The sequence below is a fragment of the Watersipora subatra genome, chromosome 1 (genome assembly GCF_963576615.1).
Source record: "Watersipora subatra chromosome 1, tzWatSuba1.1, whole genome shotgun sequence".
Taxonomy (NCBI): Eukaryota; Metazoa; Bryozoa; class Gymnolaemata; order Cheilostomatida; family Watersiporidae; genus Watersipora; species Watersipora subatra.
The window spans coordinates 40,667,551-40,689,680 of NC_088708.1; the positions used below are offsets into that span (position 1 = coordinate 40,667,551).

A 22,130-nucleotide genomic window follows, 5' to 3' on the forward strand; every position below is an offset into this window, starting at 1 on the left:
TTTGTTACAAATTATTATTTTGATAAACTTGAAATTTTTTTAAACAAATTACTTTGTGTAACAATTTTAATGTTTATAAAATTACTAGATGGATGACCGGCGTTGCACGAGTAATAAAAAATTTTTTTGTACAGAAAATTTACTTTCAATCAACAGCTGCAACCTTCACCATTCTAACTTTTAAATCAAGGGGTTTGTTTATTTCTGTGAACTGTGCTATTCATGTTTACTGCGTGTATATCTGTGTAATTCATACGGTACCAGCTGCAGTGCCTACTACAAATCCATACTGATTGCAATTATAGTCTTGTTAGCTATATAAGCTCTTCACTCATAGAGACGCATTTTTCTTCACTTAGGGGCATGCATTTTTCTTCTGGTACGGCTTCACAAATTTTTCTTCTGGTATGGCTTTACACATGAAAGATTGGCATGTATTCAAAGTACTGTATGTCTCAAATATATTCCATGGTGTAGCAAGTTGTACATTGTAGTGTATTGGATGAATAGATGTCCGCCAAAGTGGAGGTTGTGAGTTCATATACAGTTTGCAGAGTGTTTCTCATTCTTAAAACTGTCGCTGTAGCTGGACAGACAGCAGCACTGATGAACGGATGGGACGGATGAACGGAGGGACAAAGAGACGGACAGAGGGACAAACCTTGGGATTTGTATATATGAATTTATTTACACGTATAAACTAATAACTTTAATAACAAAGAAAATGATTTCTTCGGGCTAATAGTAGCATAACTTGGTTTTTGCTATGTGACTATTCAGGTCAGAATTACTACTAAAATCTTATTTTTTTAATTTTTGATAGCATATAATTGGCCATTGACTATTTGTAGCAGTTTGTATTTACCGTATATAATACACTGAGATTATTGAGAGTGCGAATTGACTTCTATATATATGCATGATGTACACATGTATCTGTCTAGAATTATGTATATATGCATATGTCCTCATGATGACAGAATTGATTTTAAAAATCATAGCTTTCAAATTCTTCAACTGAGCAAAGAAGTGTGTGATATTAGCCTCAAGGTGCGAGAACAAACGAAGTGAGCTTTAATTGATATATATTTATCATTATTTTGATTTAATTGATATATATATACACCGTATATATACACCGTGTGTATATATATACACCGTATATATATATATGCTGGGATGTAAGAACAACTGTAATCTCAGTAGTCATTGGGGCACTGGGCGCAATAACACCGGCGCATAAAATGTGGCTTGCCCAGATATCGACAGCAATCAACTTGGGTGAGTTGCAGAAAAGTGTGCTATTGGTAACAGCTAAGATCTTGAGGCGAGTGCTCCAACTCCCAGATCTCTGGTAGGAGACCCGAGTTAGAGCAGAAATTACCACCCATACAGGTTAACCGGGGTGAGGAAACAATTAATATATATATATGTATATATATATATATGTATATATATATATATATATATAATATATTATATGTTATAAAATATTATATATTATTATATATAATGTATATACTATATTATAAGATATTATAAGATATATAATATAGTATATATATAATATATATTATATATATAATATATGTGTGTTTAAAAGTGAAAAAGCTATGTGTATGTAGCTGCTGTTACTGCTGTATACACAAACAGCTACTGTATATAGCCTTGGATTTGAAACGTTCTAAAGTGAGGACAGTTCTACATAGCCCTTGAACTGTGGCCAGTTGTAACCTTTGAGCTTACTTCAGGAAATAGCTCGGACCTGAATAATGCAGCTCTTTCTTCCTGCTGCCTACAAACAACATTGATTGGTTGAAGAAGGATTTACAAGGGTGTCATTGAGTAATTTTCTGAATATATGAGGCAAGTTCAAATACTTCCTAGCTGAACTTTGCAGCAGGAAGGATTCTGTGGCAATGTGGTTATGAGTCATGGGGTTGAACTAAGTTCCCAGAATGGCTGCATCTATGAGTCAATTTGGGGTCAATAAACACCCAGCAGTTATACAAACACTGCTTCTGTCAAGATTATGTTGGCGCTGTCATCATATATGAAGACCTGTTACTGCGTGATCCCTAGTGCAAGGTCAGCAGTTATAAAATATTGTAAGCACTAAAAAAGCTGAATGGACATCATTTTATTAAAAATATTTGCAGTTCAGTGAACAATCTACATGTAAGGTGATGTGTGAGTGTAGTATATCAGAAGCAGTGGTGATACATTTATTGTTAATAGGTGGGTTCATTAGTTGGTGAGTACTTAATCATTAGTGCAGTACTACTCTAGGGCTATATTGAATATAGCCAATATAGCCCTAGAGTGGGTTCTTTAGCTCTTTGAAGAAACCGTAAAGTTAAAATTTTAGTAGAGCTAGTATTTTTATTTATATTTCTAATAGATATATAAAAGTATATAATAAAGTAATAAAGGCCAATAACTATAACTTTTTTAATACTTCTTTTATCACAGTTCCTGGGCAGACAGACACGGAGTTGCTAATGATTAAAATAAGTATGCTAGCCTCAGAACCAAGAGCTTGTAGTCTAAAACTAAAGATTAGAAATAAAGGAGCAAACATTCTGAGTAACCCCTTCAAACTTCTCTTCATTGCTGAGATTGACATCTTGCTATGTGTAATAAAACCATGGTTAATCTAATCCGTTTATACATATTTCTAGCAAATATATATACATTTAATATTATTCTATTCAAGTTGTGATAAACAAATCTATAATCACTGTTGCTTTTATATATAAATGCAATAATATTTATTAGTTTTCTTCAAATTTATTAAAACCTTTTACAGAGAGTATAGGACATACTCGAGAGGCTTTTATCTAAAAAGGTCAAATATTTAGAAATACAATCTATTTTTTAGCCTATTTTTTGTCATTTTGATTCATAATATTTACAGTTAGAAGGGTCCCTCTTCAAAGCCTAATAAGACTTTGTGAACTAAAGCTAGAGTTTTCTTGTTTTAGATTTGATGTGAAAATAAGCTTAAGCTATATTTAGCATTTTTAAGCCAATCAGAGCAGAGATGCAGGAGCTATTTTGATACCATCATGTCTAACAAAAGTCTCCCATAACATCATACCATTCATTATATTGAAAGAAAACCCACTCTTCTAATATGACTTAAGATGACAGGGTTTGTGTGTTCTTTTTGAGTTTTATTCTAATGCATGCAGGATCAATGCATATGGATGACAACATTGCGACGTAAATGGATGACAACATTGCGACACAAATGGATGACAACATTCCGACACGAATGGATGACAACATTCCGGCGCAAATGGATGACAACATTCCGACACCATATAATAAAGAACTAGTGTTACTAATAGCGTGTACATTTACAACCGTGCCACAATATCAGTCGATGCTGTAAAAATACTTTCTGTATCGTTTTTAACAAAGAATTGAATACTATGCCAGGATAAATTGCTAATTTTGCACATTTCCTGTATGTCTTTAAAATGCTTGTATGATTTTTGGTTTCGAACATCTCCCGGGCTAAGATGTAGATATTATTTTTGCGATGGTGAGTCACAATTAAAAACTTTCATATAGTTTTCGCAAATATTAGATATAAGATTCCTCTACTTGTAAATTTTAGATTAACTCCTTTGTTTTCAGAAAAACTTAAAGAGTAGCGTTAGAAATAGAGGAGGTTCAAGCTGGCTGCTCAAAGCAACTGACACATAATAATTTAATGTATAACATCAGAAACAACACTAATTATAAGTGAAGCGCGTCAAAAACTTGCCAGATTGGTGAAATATTATTAAATAAAATTCATTGCAACGCAATCAATGTTATGATGTCATAGGGGCCTTCAGTTACTGGCGATCGTATTAAAATAGCTCCTGCATCTCTGCTTTCTAATTGGCTTAAAAATGCTACATATGGTTTAAGATTACGTTTGCATCAGGAAATGGAAAGGGAAAACAGGAAATGCTAAATGTTATTAAATAAAATTTCAAAACAAGAACACAACAGAATGCTTGTGTATGTGAGTTGAAAATATGATTATCCCTAACTTTATTTTATACTACAATATAATACCCTTCACACACTAGCCAAATGTTATACAACTGAAACAAACATTCTTTCTATGTGTATTTAAATAACGGAACATGTCAAATATCACGACACATCTGTCATTATTGCTGTTGGACTTCTACTGCATCTTAAACATACAGTAGACAGATAACATCACATAGGTCAAAAGTCACTATATAAAGACTGGTATTCAAAAATAATATATTTTAAATGAAATTATAATATTCATAAGCAAATTTGCGAGCGAAAGTGAAAGAAAACTACTGTGCAAAATGACATCTTCATTACATTACAGAAACCTGCATAGAGCTAGATAGCTAGCACCAAAAATAAAGTCATACTTTTGCTGACAGTGTTATAACATATTTAGTGAGAATGTTGACAGGGTTATAACATATTTAGTGAGAATGCTGACAGTGTTACAGCACATCTAGTGAGAAACGCATGAAGCAAATGGATATGTACAGTATTACTGCAGCATAAATTATTGACAGCCTTCGTCTATCCTTAGAATGACAGGATTTCACTATTAGTTGTGGTGCTGGTAATGTTGAGCTGGGGGTATGTAAACTCGTCGAGATGGAATAAAGCTGAACCCCACGTCATAGTCGCCAGTGTGGCTACACAGATTCCAATGATGTTCAAGGCAAAGCCAGCCTTGGCCTGAAATGCAAAATTCATTATCAATACACATATTACCATTGCATTACTACTGCATTGCTATTGAGTTACTACTGCAATACCATTGCATTATTGCTACATGGCCATTGCATTATTGCTCAATGACCATTGCATTATTGCTACATGACCATTGAGTTATTGTTACAATGCCATTGCACATTGCATTATTGCTACATTACCGTTTTATTTCTGCTAAATTTCCATTGTGTTATTGTTGCATTACCATCACTGTAATCGCTGCAGTACCATTGTATTTCTGCTACTTTACAATTGCGTTATCATTGCATGAATATCACACATTAGCCCATTAGTATTGCATTGACGCAGTTTTATCATTGTGTTGCTGCTGCATCATTTCTATGTGTATTATTATATTTCCAATTTATTAAAGCCTTGTGTTATAAGCTACCATTGCATTATCTTAATCCAACTTATTAATTTTTATTGCGCGATTGTTTTTTAAAAACCTTCTTGAAATAGATAAATACTGGTTAATCATCAAAAGTAATCTACAGTGTAATGTCTGTAAGTTTAAGGTAAGTACAGTTACTTGTCCAGTGTGATGTCTATAAGTTTAAGGTAAGTACAGTTACTTGTACAGTGTAATGTCTATAAGTTCAAGATAAGTACAATTACTTGTACAGTGTAATGTCTGTAAGTTTAAGGTATGTACAGTTACTTGTCCAGTGTGATGTCTATAAGTTTAAGGTAAGTACAGTTACTTGTGCAGTGTGATGTCTGTAAGTTTAATGTACGTGTAAGTTTAGTTACCCTACTTGTACATTGTGATGTCTGTAAGTTTAAGGTAAGTACAGTTACTTGAACAGCGTAGTGTTTGTAAGTTTAAGGTAAGTAAATTGACATCAATTGACATCAATTGACACATTGACATCAATTGACACATTGACATCAATCAATTGACTGATTGACATCAATTGACGCATTGACATCAATTGATACATTGACGTCCATTGGCAAATTGACATCAATTGACACATTGACAGCAATTGACACATTGACATCAATTGATATGTTGACATCAAATGACGCATTGACTTCGATTGACGCATTAACATCAATTGATGCATTGACAACAATTGACGCATTGACATCAATTGGCTCATTGACATCAATTGACACATTGACATCAATTGACGCATTGACATCAATTGACATAAAAATAATTTGAGTTCACACACTTCTTCAAACAAAGAAATAAAATGGATACGGTGTTACAAACCACTTTTTTATTATATTCTGAGCAACTTACATGTTTTATATTGTCAGTATATTCTAATCTACAGGATGAAATTATTCGCGGAGTTAAGTTTCGCGCAAATTGCCTTTTTCATGCATATTCGCGGACTAATTTATTCGTGGGGGAACACAATCACTCTCTATTGTCTATAAGTTGCTAGCTGAAATAGAGTCAACCCTTCGCATGCACACATTGCGTGTTTCGATTTCTATTTAGCTTACAACTACGAGTCCATCATGCTAAGCTATAAATTTCTTTCTGCGTTCGGAGGTTTTCACGAATATTCATCGATTTGGAGGCCTTTGATGAACCAACAATTTGTGGTAAGTAATGAGTTTTTTTCAAAATCATTCACTAAATTAATAATTGAATTTTACTTTGGTTCTTCGGTATAACGCAATATTTATTTTTTCCATCCCTACCGCTTCGTTATTTGTTTTCGCGTGAGAGAGATTTTTCATCATACACGGAGGCACAATGACTGCAAGAGTGGTAGATGTCATTCCTAGAAGATCACCAATCATTTAGGGAGGTCTTGAAATTGAGGTAGAAGTGACCGCAGCTGCTAACGAGGAGAATATATCTGTTTCAAAAACGAAACAAAAACACCTTTGCGAGCACCAATTTTTGGCCAACCGGCAGAACTTTGGATAGTAAGCCACGAGGAGAGCTCTAATGACAACTCCCTTACCAGCCATGTAGTAACGAGAGAATCGCCTTTAACGTCTACCCAAGACAGTGACAGCGATATAGAGCTGCCATTACCAAAATAACTACGTGTAGTCAGAAAGCACCATTACACGCTAGTATTTACTTATCAAAAGTATCAGTTTAATTTTATTACCAGACAACCGCCATATGGGCTAAACTGTTTTTATTTACTCCATTCATCGTTTGTAAAATTTTATTTGTATTTGAAATATTTTATTTGTACACTCAAGTTTGTAATAAATTATAATATATCCGTATATGACATGAAATATATAATATAATCATGTTTGCTGCAGCGATATCAAGGAGTTGTTGTTGATGAAGGGGTCTGACTGGTTGCTTCTCTGCCAACACTTCTGCCTTGGTGAATATTACTACTTGTCTCTAGATGCCGTAATCGGAGTAGGTTCTGTTTCATTCTCAATCTGCAGTGAACACAAAAAAAAATTAATAAGTGTAGAAGAAGTACAAAAACAATAGCTGAAGTAATTAATGAAAGCGATCAGTTTTTAAACAAAAGAGTTAACTAACGCAGTTAATTATGGAAAAACGTATCTGCACTGAAAATCAAATACATACCATACTGTCCAGGTCAGAATCATTATCAACATCAACTTCGGTATTAGAGGTTGATGGAGTCAATTTCAATGTAAAAAGGCTGTAGGGGAGATTGTTGCGATGACGACGCCATGCCGAATAACTTGTGAAAACCTTGAATAATTTTGTAAAGAAGTTTGATGCATTGTCAATGGGGTTAACTCGAAGCACTGGCGATGATTTTAAAAAAGTTTTGGAACTCAGCTACATTTAGTATTTATGCCTAGCAGCTAGTTTTTAATTTGAGGCAATAGTTATTCTCCCTTGTAATAAAAAAAGAACTAATTGTTCGCGGAGTTTAGTAATTCGCGGAATTGACTGTTGACGAAATCGCGAATTTTCATATCCATCGAATATTTCATCCTGTAGGGTATGCGCTTACCACTGTAACAGTATGCATCACTATGGCCTAATCAAATCAGACATTTAATATTGTGTTGCTACTGTGCCATAACAAACAATATAGAATTATTATGAGATCCCTTTATTATCACCAGAAGTTGTTATTATCTCACCATCATGCCATTATCTTGTCACTACCATGTTGTTACTATATAACCTATTCCCTATCACACCTACAGGTTACTGTCACTGAAAGCTTCATGATACACTGAGATCTCCATTAGTTTATTAGTTTATTGATAAGTCATCATCATGTTAACATAGGGCCACTAATATGTCACCATAATGTGACAATGATGTCACTATTATGTTACCATCATGTGATGATTAAATTTTAGTCATACTCCCATTATGTTATCTGCATGTTTGGTAATCAGAAATAAGGCTTCTTTTATTTTGCTCTCGAGTTAAGCATAGATTAATGCTGTTCTACATTTATATGGCATTATGACTTTTGCACGTTGCTATTGTGTTAACTCTGTGCTATCAGCATGCTACCAATGTTTCGCTAAAATATGTAGTTGACAGTTGAAGTAATTTTGCGATGAGTCTAAAGAGGTGCTTATTTTCAGATATTAGCATATCTTCTGCATTTGCTTGCATATGTTCATTGCTCAACAAAATTTGTTAATAAGAACAAAACATTCATATTAGAGGCAGCAAGATGCTCACCATATCCTTGATAGAAAGAACTCCAGTAGCAAATACGAGCGCATTTGGTGGTGTAGCTACGGGTAGCATAAAAGCAAAGGAAGAGCTGGCTGTCACTGGCAACATCAAATAAAGGGGATGCACATTTAGCTGCTTGGCCTACAAATAGCGGATAACCTCACATGAATTACGCTTGTAAACCATTTTACTAACACTATTAGAAGCAACTATCAATATAGTGACCACAGCGATTGTTATTTACACCGATGCATAGACATCGAGTAATTTTTACTTTCTAAAAGAGCACACCTCTTCTTCTTAACCAAGAATTGCCAGTGATTTTACGTTGATAGAACAACTCCTAATCAGTTAATTTCTTGTTACAATATGGTAATAAACACAGAAAAAGTCTTTTTAGCTTTACATCCTGTTAATAATTTTATTTTTTCATTATATTACACATAATGCGTTATATTTATTTAAATGAATGTTTTTTTGTTACTAAAATAATTTTAATTGTTACTGCCGAAGAATCTGTGGTATTACACAAAACCATAGATATATAAACCTTATATATATCTATGAACAAAACAGATTCTGTTGTTACAATATGCTATAGTAAGTTATAGGGCGCTAGATATACTAATAGTTTTTAGCGGTCCCCTTGAGTAATGTCAGATCATTTTGGAGATTTCTCTTAAATCTGAAAAGTTCTGAAACACAACATTTGGTAGTAACACAACCCCTGTATTTTGTGCAGAACCAAAACAGTGTGATTTAGCTAATAATTATTGATTACACACAAGGCCTTGTAAAGCCATGTAATATAAACGTACCAAAAAATCCTTAGTATGCAAACAGTTAAACGATTATTTTAAAAGCGCATAACTTGAAATTCAAGCAGAGTCGTCTGTTAGGTAAATGTGTGCACAATCTCGCCTCTTGTAAAACTGGAACTTTAATAAATGTACATCTACATTATATGTATAGAATGCATGACGCAAATAAATAAAACCATTTAACAGTTATGAGCCTAACTCACACTTTCACAAAGTATCATGGCAGACCTACTAGGTCTAACTCACACTCTCACAAGATATCATGGCATACCTACTATGTCTAACTCACACTCTCACAAGGTATCATGGCAGACTTACTATGTCTAACTCACACTCGCACAAGGTATCATGGCAGACCTACTATGTCTAACTCTCACAAGGTACCATGGCATACCTACTATGTCTAACTCACACTCTCACAAGATATCATGGCATACCTACTATGTCTAACTCACACTCTCACAAGGTATCATGACAGACTTACTATGTCTAACTCACACTCTCACAAGATATCATGGCATATCTACTATGTCTAACTTACACCCTCACAAGGTATCATGGCAGACCTACTATGTCTAACTCTCACAAGGTACCATGGCATACCTACTATGTCTAACTCACACTCTCACAAGATATCATGGCATACCTACTATGTCTAACTCACACTCTCACAAGGTATCATGACAGACTTACTATGTCTAACTCACACTCTCACAAGATATCATGGCATACCTACTATGTCTAACTTACACCCTCACAAGGTATCATGGCAGACCTACTATGTCTAACTCACACTCTCACAAGGTATCATGGCAGACCTACTATGTCTAACTCACACTCTCACAAGGTATCATGGCAGACCTACTATGTCTAACTCACACTCTCACAAGGTGTCATGAAATACTTACCACACTAGCAACTATAGGCAGTAGTATAGTAGAAATAGCAGCGTTGCTAGTGATCTCGGTTATGAAGGCTGTAATAGAGCCGAGACACATGACAACTCCCCAAGTAGGCCAGCCGGCAAAAAAGTTCAGACTTTCTCCCAATATCTTTGACAGGCCTGACACCTAGAAATTAATACATTCAAGTAGCTGTATAGGCTTGAGTAATATGAGGTGAGTTGGGTATAAGGAAAGCACGCGCACCCTATGGAGAAAAGTTAGCTCCAAGATTTAAATATCTTAACTGTTTAATTACATTTAATCTATTGAATTTTGCTCATAGAATCTCACGTTCAGTCGTTTATTTTCAGGATCACTGAATGTTACTTTAAAGTAAAGACAGACAACTCTGAAAAAACTGGCAAATTTGTGTTTCCTTCCCTATTTCTTGAACAGATTATAGATTATTGGTCAATATGCTGCACATCGATATCTCAACCATACATGTAACTTTAAATCTAAGTAAACACTCACAATGAGGTATCAGAAAAACTCCTGACCTGCTCAGTTAGCCATCTTGTTACTAACATTATTTATCTATTATATTACCATCGTGCTATCATTATGTCACTGTTATGTTATCATCGTGTTACCATTATGCTACTGTTATGTTACCATCGTGTTATCATTATGTTACTGTTATGTTATCATCGTGTTACCATTATGCTACTGTTATGTTACCATCGTGTTATCATTATGTTACTGTTATGTTACCATCATGTTATCATTATGTTAGTGTTATGTTGCCATCGTGTTATCATTATGTCATTGCTATGCTACCATCATGTTATCATTATGTGACTGTGATGTTACCATCGTGTTATCATTATGTTACTGTTATGTTACCATCGTGTTATTATTATGTTACTGTTATGTTACCATCGTGTTATCATTATGTCACTGTTATATTACCATCGCGTTATCATTATGTCACTGTTATGTTGCCATTGTGTTATCATTATGACACTGTTATGATACCATCGTGCTATCATTATGTCACTGCTATGCTACCATCATGTTATCATTATGTTACTGTTATGTTACCATCGTGTTATCATTATGTCACTGTTACGTTACCATCGCATTATCATTATGTCACTGTTATGTTGCCATTGTGTTATCATTATGTCACTGTTACATTACCATCGCGTTATCATTATGTCACTGTTATGTTATCATAGTGTTACCATTGTGTTACTGTTATGTTACCATCATGTTATCATTATGTGACTGTTATGTTACCATCGCGTTATCATTATGTCACTGTTATGTTGTCATTGTGTTATCATTATGACACTGTTATGATACCATCATGTTATCATTATGTCACTGTTATGTTACCATCATGTTATCATTATGTCACTGTTGCGATACCATTGTGTTATCATTACGTCACTGTTATGATACCATCATGCTACCATGAGGCCACCATCATGTTACTATTTGTTATTATGATATTACTAAACATTTTGACATAATAAGGATGAAACAATTGCTCATGCAAGTTTGCTGAACAGCTAATAAATTTAACTCAGCTATATAAAAAGTTGTCTGTTCTTTTTCTTAGAGTATTTAACAAAAAGAGGTTACAACTCCTAATTTCAAAATTTAAAATAGTACGATGTTCCCAATATCTTTTAAAAACTCTTTAAACCAAGCATTCAGTAAATAGTCTAAAACTTTGTCTGTTGCTAAGGTAATCTGAATAAAAGGAAGTCTGCATTTAAGTAGTAATAACATAAGGTGCAATATTTAAAACAAAACATTTATGATATTGGCTGATCATGACATTTAATTATTATTATTATTATTATGGTAGCAAGAAAATGAGAAGCTGCTAAATCCAAAACCATATTGAATTTTAATTATTATTTAACCATTATTATTATAGGTGTTATTACTAGTGAGAGATTGCACAGTTTCTGCTGGATGTCACATGTTCTCAAAACCACTAAACTTGGACAGAACTTTTTCAAAATATTTATTATTGTTGCTACAATTAATACTGTTATTAATTATGCCAGAGTAAATAACATGGCCACTTGCAGAGATGATCAAATGATCAACAAATATCTCCAGTAGATATGATCTAGAAGAAGCCACCATTGCATGTACACACTTACCTCTATACATTTGGCCAAAGCAAATCCACCTCCAAGCAACAACAAGAGACCCCATGGAACCTTGTGTACGATTGCCTCCCATGTTACAAGAGGTTTGCGTTGTTTAGTTTGTGTACCCAAAGAATAACAGCTGAAGGTTGGGCGCTCTGAAGGCCACATGAAGACCAGGATAGCAACAAACATGACAGCTGTTGCGTCTGATACATAGCTAAAAAAGTTTAATTCAGTTGAGTGTTCTTTCAAAACCAAAAAAGGCTGCCATTATCTTGAATACCAACCGATTATCATTTATGATAACGGATAACGTCCCACACCCTCAGTAGAACTATAAGCTAAGAAAAATTGTGTCGTTTCTGTCAAATGAAATATAAATAATACTGTGCATCTCAGTACTCTAGTATTAGTATGCAGCCGAGTAGAATAGACTGTGGACTTTAGTAACGGTACCTATTCTGCTAGGGTGGTAGCTAACCAAAATGAATGTAGATTAATAGAACTAAGACTGCTGTGACTGTTAAGAGCTGTTAAGACTGCTGTGTGGATATTTTTGCACAATTCTTTTGGTATTTGCAGGTTAAATTCAATAAAATTTAACAAGTAGATGCATCGCTATTAATTCTTTAAGAATCCTACTGTGTCTATATTTAACTAGATTGGTTTGTCCTATAGAGTTGAGACAGGTGGGCCAAATGCCTCAACCCTGAGTAGAACATAGAAGAGTATAGACAATCATGTAAACATTGTTTTATATAAAGCCTCACTTCTGGCGGCGTAAGTTCAGAAAATTTGCATACACTTGCATTGAGCTGTATTTTTTTTACACTTTTTGAAGCTTAAAACCAGTGTTAAAAAATAAATATTGACTGGAGGACTTTTATATTAGTCTAAACTAACAAAGAAGTTTAAATTCAAATAATAATTAAAGAATTAATTATTATTCAAAAATGGATTTTACCAATTATTTGATATACATATTTGGAGTTCTTTTTTGAAACATTTAGAAAAGGAAAACTTCTAATATATGGAAATCACCAACAAAGTAAAGAATGGAGAAGTAGGATTGTTGTGGTTAAGTAACCCTAACTACTTTTAGAAGTGGGTTTGTGGAAGGTAAAAGTTAGTGTCTCAGTAATAAGTTATCAATTGGATGCGTTGCATTTAGTCGGCATTTCTTTGGCATTTCGGCTATGACGTCATTGTCTAAACTCTTTTAATCTTAAACTCAGCCCTAACCACTATAGGAACAGCTGCTAACATTACCATTAAATTTTAGAACAGTATTTTGTAACTAGTAAAATTCTCTCACAGCGATGGTAGGTAATGGGAAAGCCAGGCAAGAGCTATCATGTCCATCAAATCATTTCATCAAAAAGTTGAAAAGAATGCTATACCATGAATATTTCAGAGAAAACACAATATGTATGTACAAGAGAAAGACTTAGTCACTTGCAACCATATAGCGATTATAGGCTTAGCTACTTGTAACCATATAGCAATAGAACTAGGTACTTGTAACCATATAGCAATAGACCTAGGCACTTGTAACCATATAGCAATAAACCTAGGTACTTGTAACCATATAGCAATAGACCTAGGTACTTGTAACCATATAGCAATAGACCTAGGCACTTGTAACCATATAGCAATAGACCTAGGTACTAGTAATCATAAGGTTTGAGCTGACAATTTCAGCTATTTTACACTAAAAACTGAGTTGAATATGAGGAACTTATAGTTTAAGAACCTACCCGGCATCAAACAAGCTGCCCCATCCCCCGACACCGCCAGGATTTCTAGTGATCCAAAGACCAGCTAGTAGTAAGAAATGTCCAGTGGCAAGGACTTCCTTAAACTGGAATGGACCTAGCGATTCATATGCATTGTCTATCACTGTCTTTATCTGGAGCTTTTCTTTCTCACTCTGTTTCTTGCCTCTGCAAAACACACATCATCTAGCCTGTAAATCTACTGCAAAGTGCACATTGTGTAGCCTGTGAGTCTACTTCAATACATGCATGGTGTAGCTTGTGAATCTACTGCACAGTGCACATCATGTAGCCTGTGTGCTCAACAACTGATGTTGTGTGATCAAGACTGATTATTGAGTGGTTAGGATGTTGCAACTGGAGGCTTGCGTGAGCTTCACTGAGGAAAGATTTGAATGTTTTAATTATTCAGAGTCAGCAGAAAAAAAGAAAAAAAAGTTTGAGAAAATGGTGAAGAGAGAAAAACATACAAGCTGTGTGAATGAGCTGGATAAAAGTAATTTTAGACTAGAGGAGAGTCACCCAAAGTGAAAGGAAAGGACTCTATGATTGTTGTTAAATCATCAATGATACGAGGTATGGAAACTATAGCAGCAACAGAAAAGCAGGTGAAGAGGATCACAGATGAGATTGCTAAAGAATGTATTTATAAATACTAATCATGACAAAATGAAAAATGAAGATACGAGGGAAGTGACAAATATTGGTGCAAAAGTTATAAAGATGAAGTCAGAGTTAGGAGTTGGACGCATGATGATAGGAGAGAAGTATGTAGGTAGACACTCTTGAATATGCTAACGGTAATTTGTAATGACAAGCAAAATGAAAAGAACAAAGTAAATGTTATGGCAAGATATATGGTCAATGGTGGGATGGTGGGATGGAGTGATAGATGAGAAGATAGCAAGAATCGCTGATAGTATAATATATGTATTGACAGCATTGACTAGTGACAGCACAAACTAGTGACAGCACTGACGAGTAGCACCACTGGCTCGAGACAGCACTGACTAGTGACAGCACTGACTATTGACAGCATTGACTAGTAACAGTACTGACTAGTGAAAGCACTGACAAGTGACAGCACTGACTAGTGACAGCACTGAGTAGTGAGTGCACTGACTAGTGACAGCACTGACTAGTATACCCATCTGACGTATACTCACATCTCTCACATATATCCACACTTCTCACATATACCCACACCTCTCACATATACCCACACCTCTCACATATACCCACACCTTTCACATATACCGACACCTCTCACATATACCCACACCTCTCATATATACCGACACCTCTCACATATACCCACACCTTTCACATATACCTACATCTCTCACATATACCCACACCTCTCATATATACCGACACCACTCACATATACTCACACCTCTCATATGTATAAATACTACCTGAATCCAATGAAGAAAAGTTGGAGCCAGAGCCATGTGATGACAACCATTAGTAATGAGATGGGAAATCCAAAGCCCAGCCACAAGACGAAGTCAAAACCAAAGTTGTAGTCATATTGTTCAGACAGCCTACAGCACAGACACATAACTAGAGCAGCAATTCATGGAGGAACATTGCTCTCTTGACCTTCAGGTCACCCTACTAGTGAAACCAATTGAACAGGGAAGAATCTAGTTTATCAGAGCACAAGCAATAAAATGTACTCAGCTTCAATGTTGGCAGGTCAAAACAAAATGACTGGAATTCTGTAACTAAAAATTATTATAAAAAAATAGAGATTTCCCTCTAGTATGCATACTGATACAAAAAATACTAGACAAAGTATTCTCTTAACAAACACGAAATTTATTGCAGTTTTCTTCAGATCATCCTACCAACAATGAGCTTTGTCGTAAATATACTGTACGTGTAACAGTGGCAGGCCTTTCTTTCAGGTAAAAACAAAATATATCAAAAAATATTTTATACGAGCCATGTACTCGCTAACCCATGTACTTGCCAATCCACATAATTGCTAATTCACATACTTGCTAATCCTCGTACTTGCTAATCCATGTACTCGCTAATCAATGTATTTGCTAATCCATAATGCTAATGGTGCAAGCAGAACAAAACTTTATGTTTATTTTTAGTTTAGCTTATTAGTAAAGTTTGTGGTTTTATATGGTAAAAATAACCTAAAAGCATTTTGCTTTTTTACAGATTAGCAAGGTCTTTTTTATGAGTTGACAAGTACAATAGATTATCATGGTGATGTTGCTTCGCTAATAATTATCATGACAACAGGTTGACTTTTGGAAGCAGTGGAGAAAGGTGAAACCCGTGTCTGATCGCATCTCAGAAGGCACTTTGCATACTTTTGAGATCGTTAGCTAATGTAGAAAAATTGTCTACAAAGTTTAATCTGTACTGCTGGTCTACAGTGAGAAAAGTAATGAACTATATTTTATATTTAGGATAGAGTATTATAGTAACATGTTCATTATTGGGTGCGATTGTTAGCACTGCTTATCACCCATTTTTGATTGTTGCATCGATTCTGTTATGTTTTACATAATTGTATCTTTTTGGCATATCACTTCAGTTTAGACAACAGAAATTTGATGTATTTTGACTCTGCCATATTGAAAAAGCATGGCTCGGCGTGTGTAAAACTATTACTTCTGGAACCACAAAATGAAGTCACTTAAAACTTTAGCATACTTGACATGAACCATAATTGAATGAGGAAGCAAATTAAGTATTATTTCCCTAAGTTTGTCACATATATTCAAATGAGTCAAAAAGTTTAATTGCTAAGGAAATGTTGTATTACATATAGGGATGGCATTTGTGGATTGGAAAGGTGTTATCAACTATCGTTGGAGTTGTCCCAGCGATAGCGAAAACTATCGAATTATCAATGAGCAGACAGAGTTCACCGATAGTTATCGTGTGACTTGGCAGTTGGTAAAACTATCATATATCATGCCTGAAAAGATCGAGGATTATAGGAAGGAATAGGAAAAGGAAAAACTGCAAAAAATATCTGCAGAAAAAATGACAAAAACTACAGGCAAACTCGGATAACTCAAACTTCACGGGACCGAACGAAAGTGTTCAAGTTATCAGAGCGTTCAAGTTAGCAGAGCACTGTCACAAGTCCATGTATTTATTAGTAGGTAAGTGTACATATACAAACTATGCATATATAAATCAAATGCATAGATAGCTTGTTGCAAATTAAAAGGCTTCTACTGTAAAGTTTAAAAAAAATGTCATCAGAAAGTATAGAAACTTTTCTATCACTTGAGATTGGTTTGTTGTTTTAGGTGATGTGATTGCCAGGATGTTTTAGATTAAAATTGGCAAAACTTGATCGCTGTTGAAATGCTCAGAAGAAAAGACATCTTTTTTTAGTGTTTTAACCAAGATCAAGCTTGCCGATTTTTCTTTAAGTTTATTTGAAGGTCACCTCACTTTTCCTTGCCTTCGGAGGGCCATCGCTAAGCGGATAGTTGGTAAATTTTGATTTTTTGCAAACCTTTAGAAAAGTCGTTAACAAAAATATTTTGCCGGTGATGGTAATAACGGCGTCTAAGAACTACTAAAAGTCGAGGTTTACTTCTATGGCTTGGAATAAAGTGATATTCTAAAGCGATAATAACTGTCGCAATATCTATTGGGCAAAAAACAGTTCGAGTTAACCATGCGTTCGACCTATCCGAGAGCGAGTTATCCGAGTTTGACTGTATCTGCAAAACTATCGGGTTATATTCTTTTTTTATTATCCGATAACGATATAAAAGTTTCGGATGTTTTGATAGGCTAAAAATAAGCAACATATCCATATCGAGAAGACAACTACCGACTATAGTAATCGAATATCAAGCTATCGTGCAACCCTAATTACATACGGGTTACATACACACTTCTACTGTCTCTGTGTAAAAGCAGATTTTACTTTAAAGTTTCCTCTAGTAGATTTACCTTGGGGCTAAATAGTGTAGGACCGCTGGAAGCATTTCAATAAATAGTTATAGCATTCTCTGCAAGTAGTGCAAGCAACCAGTGTGCTATATCATCTAGCTTAGGTTGCAAAAGAATAAAATTAAACCATGATCATTTGAATAAACTATTTCAGCCAATCACAGTTGCGTCGGCTTTATCTTTATCGGCACAGACCAACAGTTTTGTTTCGAAATGACTCTGGCTACACAAAGAGCCACAGTTTATCAATGAGTCTTAAAATTCAAGTTATTCATTCAGTGTTTCATAATTCAAATAACTCTCACCGATTGACATTTTCGCCGAGAATGATATTAGGGGGCGTTCCGGTAAGAGTTGCTATCCCTCCGCTCGTTGCTGCATAGCAGACGCATAGACTTAGCGCCTTACTGGTGGATTCCCATGAAGAGTTAGTTACTTGAGTTTTGCTCTCACTTTCATCGGTGGAACATTCCGGAGAGCTCATTTCATTCTCGTGAGACGTCGCATGGCTTGACTCAAAGGCGTCATTGTCTATTCCATCTGACACTTTTCTGCCCATTTCCAACGCCGTCATTTGTAAGTCGTCGCTAGGCTCTGCCACATTAAGTTCCTGAGCACTGAGCTGGTCTATGACTGCCTGTACTATGGCCAGCATCATGGCTGTCGTCGCTGTATTACTTATCCACATAGAGAGGAACCATGTCGGCAGCATGAAGCCTGTCAGCGATATAATAATTTGTCAACAGAGCATCACTCAGTAGCTTGTGTGTGTAAACAACAAGGCAAAAGCGCTGTTGATGTGAGGCTGGAAGAACGTATAAAAATTCTAAGGCATAATGGATAGTATTTTATAGTTAGTACTATTGCTTGTGAACATAGCTTGGTGCTTCAACTAATAGTGAGTACTATCGCTGGTGAACACAGCTTGGTGCTTCAACTAATAGTGAGTACTATCGCTTGTGAACACAGCTTGGTGCTTCAACTAATAGTGAGTACTATCGCTTGTGAACACAGCTTGGTGCTTCAACTAATAGTGAGTACTATCGCTTGTGAACACAGCTTGGTGCTTCAACTAATAGTGAGTACTATCGCTTGTGAACACAGCTTGGTGCTTACATCATAAACATGGGAGTACACACTGGTACAAACAAACACGATCTCGCACATTCAGAAGTAAGAATTGCTTTCTCTTGCATCCTAATAAGAATGACAACTCTCCCCATGAAAGAGTATCATTGTTCCTCAAATGTAAGTGAATACTTGTCTGAACAAATACTTAAATGCTGTTTGATTCAAGCGTTCAGCAAACAAGCTGTGGATTTTCTTCATGGATACTGTAAAAGCTACTAAGAGTTCATCATAACATGCACTTTACAAGCGTGTAGCACATATTATGCATGACTAGTACCCAGGCAGTCCTGTGCTGTGTGAGATTTTCAGGTGCACTAATTAATCGCACAATTGTTCCACACAGCAGCAAGGGGAGTGATTGGTGCATGTGGTCAACAGTTTGTCTACTACTATGAAATGTTTTAGTTCGAATATCATTGAAGGCCAGTTTGTCTACTACTATGAAAGGTTTTAGTTCGAATATCATTGAAAGCAATCTTTTTTCTTAATCTTTATGGTGGCTTCAGACAGATTATCGTAGTATATATAGTATTGTAGTACAGATTATCAAATACACTCTATATATACATGTATATACAGTAGTTGTGTGTAATGTCATTTGCTATTATCGCTACAAGCGCTTTCCACATGCTTTGCTAACTACTTCCACAAATGTTTTTGAAATGCTTCATTTACTGAAGTTGTTATGAAGCACTCAAGGAGGTTTAAAACAATGTACATACAGAAAGAGTTTACCCTCTCTAATTTCCAAAAATGTGTCATTACGTGCATGTCATATGCAAATACTATACCTAACATGAGAAATCTTGGATTTGTTCCCACTTTTCGCAATATTCCCAGAGATATACGCCTGTGTAGTTGGCTGTGCTCTATCACCACGGCAATCATGAGACCTCCCATGAACATGACATTCAAATCCTGCAAGGCAATGCAATAGTATGTATCATGCTGTAGATCAACTGCTGGATTAACTAGATGCACACACACATGGTGAGCACTGCACTGCTAACCCCTCACATTACATTACTAAGGCGTAGAACATGAACGATACATACACAAAATGGATTCATGTCTTAGCATTAATTTTCAACATTTATTTCAAATGTGAAATCAATAAAATATTTTCCACAATAATTCGTACCAATTTGAGTGAACTGCCGAAAGTAATACAGCATCATGTTGCAGATAAACTGGTGGGTTGACTAAATGCAAACACACGCATGGCGGACACTGCCACTGCAGTGATAGTCCACCAAATCATTAATTTTCAAAAGTTATTTTTGAATGTGAAACCAATAAAAGTACTATTCGTAATAATTGCTACCAAGTGGAATGCACTACCAAAAGGCTCAGTTTTATAAAAAATCAACTCGACTCCGTCTATGCAATGAAGGCAGCATTATATATATATATCAGCATACCGTATGTATGATTGGTCTATCTTATAAACTGTAAACATGATATCATGGCAAACAATTCATAAGCTAAAAGCTAAATATAAAGACATGATAATACCTTCAAGTACTCCTTAGCCACGTCTCCTGCCTTTAGAATAGAAAGCACTGGTGCAAGGAATAGTGGTATTAGGGAGGTGACAGCCAGAGGTAATGTCTCTGTACACCAATAGACAGCCATGAGCAGTAACATGTAAAGGCAGTTACATGCCTGCAACCAGACAGTGGTAGCTTACGAATAGTTGTCATGCACTCTCTAGTGGTTTCTGGATCTAGTTTATGAATTTATAGACCAAATCTTTATAGCGCATGATTCAGGTTTTTTATGATAGGAAGGTTTTGAGACACCTGAATGGTATTCTCCAGCTTTGTACTAAATGTAGAGACCACAGGCTACTTCTTATTGCTAACAAAATAGTTTTCATTGAAGTTGTTTACTTATAATTTGATTATTACTTGTGCTTTTGGTTCATCAATAATTTCTTTTTCAAGTTTTGATACGTAGTATCTAAAAGTTGCTGGAAGTAAATTAAAAGTGGAGGCTCTACAATAGGGCAGTAACAAGGTAACGAAGTTGGTAGTAAAGATCATTTTCCACTAACCAGTTGTGTTCATGATAATCATCTGATAGCTAGGAGACCGCTGTAAACGGAGTAGTCTGTGTTTCAATCAGTTTAACTATTATCACTCAAAGTCACATCACTTTTGGGTAACTAAGACTATCATATGTCATAGAATGATAATAAAATATAGGAGGCTGTCGAAGGTAAGTAGGGAGCTAACTAGATGTCTATAGTTGGTCATGTAGAAGAAGCAGATTTCTTGAAATCTCCAATGTTGACAAATTCTTTTCACACTGAAAATATTACCCTCCAGAGACTTTATTCTCCCCCCTCTTAGTTACTATGATTCTTTAACCATATCATTATATTAAAGCACAAAACATTTTTGTTCAAAAATACAGTACTTGCACACTTGTATATGCCTAAAATACATATCCTGAAAGTATAGTTTTTCTGTCAAGCTTACACATTCAAATTCTAGTTTCAACTAGCAAAGATTATGTTGACAAACTATTTGATCAGGAAATATGGTGTAGGTAGGGCTGTAGACAGAGCTTTACATCAGCATAGGTGATGCAACCATCATTTTTGGCCAAGCGCTTTTATTAAAAAGTTATTGAGCTTCCAAGAAATTGTAGCATGTATTCTTATGCTCGCACATGAGAACCATAATCTGATGATTGTATAGAAATACAATAAAATATGATATTCAATGTCTCTAAACCTAATATAGCCTATTGAAAGTTTAAACTTGACAAAGTGCCAGTAGCTAGAGTGTATAACTCACTACAAATGTAATGACAAAATTTATAACTTTTCTCTTGCATCAGGCTTTTGTAATGTAGACATTCTACTCGTACTAAAATTTGATTTTCCTCATTTTCATCAAAATTCATCAATTCTGGCTGAGACTTCCGCTAGATAACAAAACTTGATTTAATGTATAATTTTACTTAGTATGTTGTTTATGTATAATCACCAAACCTAACAC

The 22,130-nt window shown here is 35.2% G+C and overlaps 1 protein-coding gene across 1 annotated transcript; it reads right to left on the reverse strand.

The window, feature by feature from the left end:
* Positions 1-4,578: 4,578 nt before the first annotated feature.
* Positions 4,579-20,766, reverse strand: LOC137387539 (solute carrier family 13 member 2-like). Its single transcript, XM_068073995.1, has 9 exons — positions 20,638-20,766; positions 19,914-20,040; positions 18,297-18,708; positions 15,462-15,590; positions 14,026-14,211; positions 12,278-12,485; positions 10,119-10,280; positions 8,393-8,530; positions 4,579-4,734 (listed from the first exon to the last, which is right to left on the reverse strand). The coding sequence occupies exons 1-9, from the start codon at positions 20,755-20,757 to the stop codon at positions 4,579-4,581; spliced, it is 1,638 nt and encodes a 545-aa protein (XP_067930096.1). The 5' UTR covers positions 20,758-20,766.
* Between the last annotated feature and the right edge of the window lie 1,364 nt (positions 20,767-22,130).

Excerpts from the sequence above, each read along its gene's own strand:
- LOC137387539 (XM_068073995.1), bottom strand. The coding sequence starts at position 20,757 with ATGGCTGTCTATTGGTGTACAGAGACATTACCTCTGGCTGTCACCTCC. Across the intron at positions 12,486-14,025 it reads GGCAGCTTGTTTGATGCCGG|CTATGTATCAGACGCAACAG; the intron begins GTAGGTTCTTAA and ends AAACTTTTTTAG. Across the intron at positions 8,531-10,118 it reads TGCCTATAGTTGCTAGTGTG|GCCAAGCAGCTAAATGTGCA; the intron begins GTAAGTATTTCA and ends CGCTATTTGTAG.